Consider the following 7,592-nt stretch of genomic DNA (forward strand, 5'->3'; position numbering starts at 1 on the left):
CATTACATTTTCAAAAAAAGAATAGGAAAATCTTATTCTGTAGTTTTCAAAAGATATTTTTAAAGAATTTGAGAACATATTGCAACTAAATTAGAAATAATAAACCTTATATACAAATATATTTCTTATAGAATATATTGCCAAGTTTAATTGACATTTACATTTTTTTATCCCTAAGCTATGACTCGTTTTCTTCGGGCACATCGCAGTAATTTTAACAACAGACAACTTTGATAACTGTCATCTTTTAATTAATGGACTACGAATAATAGAATTAGCTTTAAAAATCATCCCCAGATGACATTCTTTGTGCTATCATAAACTATCTTGTTTATTTTGAGGATCCAAGTTGATTAAGATAAATAAGTTCAGTTTTGAAAGAAATTAGTATTTTTGAAGACAATAATGAAGAAAATGAAAGTGACAAAAAAAGAAATCAAAAAACCATGATGCCGATTGCCGAAACGGCACCCTGAACGAGCGACTGCAGAGGCGTCACACGACGCCGACCTTACTTTCGGGGCCGAACTTGAGTTCGACGAGGATGAGTCCGAAGGGACCCGGGAGCCAGGATGGCCCGAAGATGGAGGTGCGGGTATCATGCGTGCCAACACCCGGCGCCGAACCGCAAGATATCCGCGTCCGTATACCGGAACCGAAAAAACGGCCCATGAGTCCACCTCTTCTCGAGTCCACGATGCGAACCAGGTGTCCGTCGGTCTCGGAGAAAGATTTCTACCGGAAGACCTCGTCTTTGGAACGGCGGGACCGTTATCCAACTCTATCCGGCACGGAGATTAAACGAGGCCTTATGTCAAATTCCGCAGAGCCACTACAAACACGCAGACGGAATCCCATGTTGGACCGGAGGAATCGATATCCAACTATCACTGGTGCGGAACTCAAACGGAGTTTGGCGATTGGCAAATGTCCTCTCGAGGATGGTCTGGATCTCAGCTTAGCACCATGGCCCGGCATGAAATGGGCCTGCGTTCGAGTGCTGCATCTCTACTGCAAGGTGTTCGACCAATTCGAGCTGTTTGAGCTGATCGTTAGGTAATTGCATGTGGTGGCTGTAATGACATGCCCGATTTGATAAACATGGCTCGTATAAATAAAAAGTGTGAACAATTGTGAATCTACCTCATATTATTAGCATGTTATTACATTCATAAGATTTTCATTATCTTCACAACGTACTAAATTTTAGATTTAAAATTCTTGCCGATTCACTGCAGCCATTTTGGATTATGATGTCAGAAGCAAGAAACATACGTAAAAAAAATTTTTGCAAATTATATTAAAATATGAGTTTTTTTAATAAAATTTTTAATAAAACACCATTTAGAATTGATAGAACAGATTTGTAAAATGTACCAAAAATTCCTTTTATATGCCGGTAATTAATAAATAACTATATATTTTAAACTGAATTATGTTTAATTAGAAAATGAGACAAATTATATAATAAATTATATATTACCTGTCAAATTGAGATAAATATAATTTTATTCTATTTTGAAATAAAAGAAGAGTTCAAGACAATATAGAGTATATTTTACACGTGTACTCTATCAAATGCAAATATTGTTTTATTATATGAAAAATATTTCTATTTTAATATATTTTGCAAGAATCTTCATTATATGTTTTTTCAATTTGACATCATGGCATCAATGAAGATATGTGGTGAGTGATCAGAAGCCTTAATCTTTCGAAGCTGACATCAAAACTATTAGGTGTGGGAAAAAGTTCATGGCGTTTTTCCCATTAGATGGCATTAAAAAAACGCCATGAATTTTTTCCCACACCTAATATAATATAGTTGATGCTGAATCTGTAAGATCTATTTAACTTACATGTTAATTGAAATTAATTAATTTAGAAAAACAATACTGATATAACTCGTAAAAAAAGAATGAATATTAAATTTTTGATAAGAATAATCCAAGTTTACAGGTGTAACGTTATGAAAATTAAATTGTTTGATATTTTTTATAAAGAGATTTATAATTGAATAAGTCCAATAAATCCTCTGTCAATTCCGGAGGGTTAAATCGTTAGAAAAATATTGTTAATTACAATATTGGGAAAATTTCTATTTTTCTTTTTATTAAATTATTCATAATGATCACACAAAACAAGATTAAAAAAATTAATTTGTTAATATAAAATTAAACTGAAACGTGACATTTATAATCATATCTAGAAAAATCCTCTAACAATAAGATCTTTTTCAATATTCTAAAAAGAGAATAAAAGTGCTTCTTTTAAAAAAAATCTCAATCAAAGTTAAGCTTTTGATTCCATTGCTAACCGGATTTGTTTACGAAAGATTTTACATGGTTCGATCCATCAACGTGGCTTTTAGGAGATCGCTAAAGCCCAGTGAATATAACACGAACGCAATTAGCTGCGTTAGTATCTATTAGGCGAAGCTTCTAACAGTTTCCTCAGTGCTTTACGATGGAAAATGGCAGGCAAGCAGCGCCAAGCCAAACCCAACCGAATGATTTATGTTGGATTACGTTTGTAGGTTAACGAAGTTGATTTTTCACGCTGCCACGTTTGCTTGCGCGAACTAGATTTTATCAAGCATGCAGCTTCTCTCGTCTCTTCTTTTATCATTACACAAAATGCAAAGATTATCATCACCTATGTACGATTTTTTCTGATATTACAGAAATAATTTTTTTCTTTAAGATCAGATCTTTTATAATACGAAAAACACTTTTCATCTCTCTTTTTTTTCTTGTTAATCGTATTAAGTCGATAGTATGGCATGTTGCGTTTTCATTTCACTCTTTCGATTTTCGTATTTCTTCTTTGCGCGTTCTCGACATATTTTACGCCTCTGTAAAAAAGAATCTCTCGTGAAATTTATCATGCTATTTCGTGCGTCACGTCTGTCACTTATAAAATTAATTTGCCATATCGATACCTGATATAAACTCGAAGTAAAAACCTCTTTGAGGTTTTTAAGTCTCGATATATTATTGAATCATAAAGTAAACTGAGCACTTCTTGGCAGAAGATATATTATCGCAAGTAAATGACAAATTTCTAAAAATGGTAAGAAGTAGTTCTGCATGAATTTTTATAAAAAAAAGTTACCGTCTGCTAAAATTTATTGTCAAATTTATGGTTTCTAAAAATAGAAAATGATAAAAAATGGGTATACTATAAATTTAGTAATATATTTCATATTTATCTTTTTTGCTTATATCCGTGATTCATCGAGCGTCTGACTTTTTTTGCCATAACTAGGTAAGAGTTAAAAATAAAAAAAATTTCGAATGTGTTTGCGATCAATGTCGGCGGTAAATGTATATGCGCGCAGCATCGAACGTGAATTGGAATGAATTACGATCTACGTACAAGTATAACGTTACATACGTTCACCGAATTAACGAGGCGTCAACATTAATTTGCATTCAACCTCGCGTAAAATATTGAAACGCATTCGACAAGACACGAGATTAAACCTGGCTGTAACAAGGACATTGAGGACGAACGGATGCCTTCTATAGAATCTACGAGAATTTTTTTTTATAGCGATTCCGTGAAACCGCGAGTTATGGTTCGTTAGCAAATAAGATGATTGCACGACTGACATTATCAACGTGACATTATGAACATCGCCAATGATACCCCAGAGACATTTTCCACAATGAGAAGTAATCGTCCTTGACATCCTGCATTTTTACGTATTATCGTTCTTGCCTTTTATCGATTTTAAAATTTTACATATACTTAGTAATAGGAAGATATTAAATATATATAGAATTAAATAATATATAGAATTATTATAAATATATAGAATTAAAAGAGAATTTATTATTTTATAAAACAGATTATTTTTATATTTATATGTAATAAAAATATTTTATAAATCAAACATTTAATAAAAAAGTACATTAAAATCATAAAAATAGTTGAAAATGATTTGCGGAATTTTATACGTGTTATTTTTTTGGTATATGTAATACATAATTGAGAACTGTAGCATGTAAAAATCATATAGAAAAGAAATTAGATAAATCAATAAAATATCTATTATTGCATTAATAATTTATAAGTAAATCTTATTTATAATTTAAATAACAGCATGCGTACTTATAAATAAAAATACATCATACATTCACAGTAAAAAAACTAATAATCCATTAAGATTGATATAATTGCTATAAAAACTAAATAAAAATTTGTATTTTGAATAAGTAAGGCAAGGAATAAATTACTATTAAATGCTATATATTAATTTGCAATGAATGTTCGTTTTTTTTCTTTACGCCAATGAGTGTCCTAAATTGAAAACAAAAAACACGAGAATAAGAAGGAAAAGAATAAACTCTTACCTACGTGATAATTCGAATCCTTATCCCGCTGCTATCATGTTCAAAGCATAAATATAGCTAAAAGAGAAGGTCCCCTCGCATTAATGACAAGGGTCTCGGCGGCCTTGAAGTCGACATCCGGAAGGGTGCGGTAAAGCCGTGATAAACGTCCGGCGCAAATGCAACCCCTTGATTATACGATCGCTGTTCGATACAGTATTAGTATCGATCCGAGGCCTCTCGCGCTCTCTTTTCGCCAGTAAAAATTTCCTGTCGCACCCACGCGTACATACACGGAAAGAATGATTTGGCTGATGTATCTAGAAATTTAATTAGTGATCTGAAAATAATTTTGTTAGGTTATCGAAATAATTAAGTTGAATGCTCAGATTGGAATGTTAAAAGTTTTTTGCAGTATTACTTGTCATGCTTGAGTTTCCTATATAATTGTTTTGATCCAGCAAAATTATTTTTAGATCTGTATCTGCCGGAATCTCACTTTAAAAAGTGAAAATTGAATCAATCTTGAAAAAAGTGTCTCAATTTTTAAAAATGAGATTCCACTCCAAAGAAAAGAGAGTAAATAGATACAGACCTGAAAATATACATCGTAGCGACAGTTGTTGTCCTCATCTTTTTAATGTCTTAATTAATATTAATCAATGACTTAATTAATTAACGCGTCAATGATATTTAGTTCCATAGCATGACAAAATAGTAATTAGTAAAATGGTAATAATTGTCGCAAAGCTATTCGCGAGTATTTAAAGTTAATGCAGCAACGATTAATAAAGCATCGCGTCGTAGTAAAATTAAAGAGAAAATATAATGCAAATTCCAAAATGAAAAATATTGTTGGCACTTGGCCTAATTATGTGATTATCGACACACGAACAAGGTAATAAAACGTAAAGGTAATAAAACGTTATTGGATACCTCATTACAGCGCGCCATGTCTTAATAAAGGACACATAGCAAATATTTATCAGAGAACTTCTTTTCTTGGACGAAAAAGATTTAATTGAAAAAAGTTTTAGTTTAAGTCGAGATCTTATATGTAATATTTATATCCGTCTGTCTTGAATAGTGAAAAGATTTTATTGTACACGCATAGAAGATCTGATTCTTAATAACAATGTTTTTTTTTTTTTTTCCAGAAAAAACTGCACTAGCTGTAAGTGTCCGCGCGAGGCCCACGATGTCTGTCACGAAGAATGGGTGTCCGTCAGATCCCGTTTGGGACTTAAGGGCGATGAGTCGAACGGACCTATCGGTGTGGATCCCAGAGAAAAAGGTCTCGCTTGGGTACCTCCTGGACTTCCGTCGCATAAGGTGAAGTTTTTTTTTCTTTGTTAACATTTTTGTATTGAAAACGAGCATTGAAATAAAATTTATACAATTTATATACAAATTAGTATATTATACATGAAGAAAGAAATATCAACAGAAGTTACTATATAGAACTATATAGAAAGTGAAGCATATTTCATTATCAGTATCTCCATATTTAAAAATTAATGCTTGTAGAAGAGATCACATTCACATAAACCTCTTTTCTTTTCCTTTTCCTTTCGCCGTTAAATAAACTTTTTATAATATTTTAAAAAATTCTTTGATTCCAATTTGATTCAATGTTCTTATATCAGCACCCATCTTATTTTTATCTTTTAAAAATATACTCATTTTTTATTTTCTAATCAGACATAACTGTGCCTATCACAATTCTAATTTTTGGATCTCGCAAAATATTGTTTATCGTTGTTCGTACATAGACAGAGTTTGCACAGCTGACAAAGGTGGTTTCCCTAAACGATCGTTTGCAGTTTATATCGCGAAACGAATAGGATAATAACGGGTAGTTGTGGGCGGAAGAAAGGTAGAAGCGAAGTATGCATAGTGAAATAGACGTGCGAGACGTTTGACGGCCGACGAGAATCTTGGCGTGCCGCCAGCCTTCAGTATTTTTCAAAAAAATCTCAGCGCGAAGCTTTACAGCCGAGAACTGATCTTTATCACCATCGGTGTGTTTTATTACGGACACTTTTTTTTTGTTTTTTTTTTAGTTTTTTTTTTTTTTTTTAATGAGTCCGGATCACTTGCGGCCGACCAGCATCATGCATTTACGATGTTTTTGATACACCAAATATTGAAACCGCATCGCGTAGATCGTTGATATTTATATAGATCATGATATTCATATAAAAGCTGAAAAAAGCTAATATTCTATAGTTTCTAGAGAAAAGTGAATTACTTGTTTGTATATATTTTATTTACAAGTAGAAATATATTACAACTTATGTAGTATTAAAATTGATAAATTGTTTCTTGCAGGTAGAAGAATATTTCTCGATGCTACCGGAAATCGCTGTACCAAGACTCGGCACGCCTGGCGAACGGCACAGAGATCGTCAGTTAGCGATTCAGTTGCCTAAACAGGATCTAGCAAGGGCCTATTGTCGCCATTTGGATCCCAAACATGCCAGCAGCGCCGATGATTTCATGGCCGCCAGGAATGAGATTGCTCTGGACATCGGTAGTGTACAAGAAGTTCTCGAGAAAGATCTCGTGAGTATAGAACTTTCAGCTTCAATAACAAATAAAAAAAATTCTAAAAGTTAATATCGTAAAGAGTTTCAGGAACGAAATATTAATTTGTAATGAATTAATGAATATGTTTATTTGTAATATCCAACATATCTGCGCTTCTCGTGATTCAACTTTTTCTGTCTTCTTCTTTGTTATTGATTATGTTCAGTAAAAACAATTTAATAAGCACTTGCATTTCTTGGATTACAGTTTTACATTTGAACTGAGATAAAGACTATTTCTCTAAATCTAAAAATATAATCCAATTCGTACAAAGTGCTTACTTTATTCTGCTGAACGCATTTTTTAAACAATGCGCGGCTATCGAAAATCCTTTAAAAATTTACAATTTATATACAATATTTTATGATGTGCTGTAGCCTGCGGACCACATGCTGTCCGCTTGTAAATTTTTGCAGATCATAGCCAAAAATAAAAAAATCATATTTTCCATTTTATGCAAATAAACATTATACGACCTGCATTTTGTCTATTCCTGAAAATAATCCTCTAAAAATATAATCTTTAAAAAAAAGGATGCTACTGTTTTATGTAAATATAAAATATTCGACATTAGAATTGTTCACCAATTGCAAAATGAGATCTTTCTGTAAAATGAAAGAGTAATGAAATTTCGGAAATTAATATTGAGATTTTATACATATATAT

At 32.3% G+C, this 7,592-nt stretch overlaps 1 protein-coding gene across 4 annotated transcripts in view; it reads left to right on the top strand.

Moving 5' to 3' along the window:
• LOC108690971 (four and a half LIM domains protein 2) overlaps nt 1–7,592 on the top strand; it is a 129,243-nt gene that overhangs the window by 79,984 nt on the left and 41,667 nt on the right. For 3 of the 4 annotated variants that reach the window (XM_018198533.1, XM_018198528.1, XM_018198534.1), the window contains 2 exons: nt 5,495–5,669; nt 6,669–6,902. In XM_018198533.1, the coding sequence (XP_018054022.1) occupies nt 5,495–5,669; nt 6,669–6,902 (409 nt within the window). Of the gene's footprint in view, nt 1–444; nt 1,057–5,494; nt 5,670–6,668; nt 6,903–7,592 lie in introns of those variants that run through there. The other variant, XM_018198532.1, reaches the window with a different exon arrangement.

Source organism: Atta colombica, unplaced genomic scaffold (genome assembly GCF_001594045.1).
Source record: "Atta colombica isolate Treedump-2 unplaced genomic scaffold, Acol1.0 scaffold38, whole genome shotgun sequence".
NCBI lineage: Eukaryota > Metazoa > Arthropoda > Insecta > Hymenoptera > Formicidae > Atta > Atta colombica.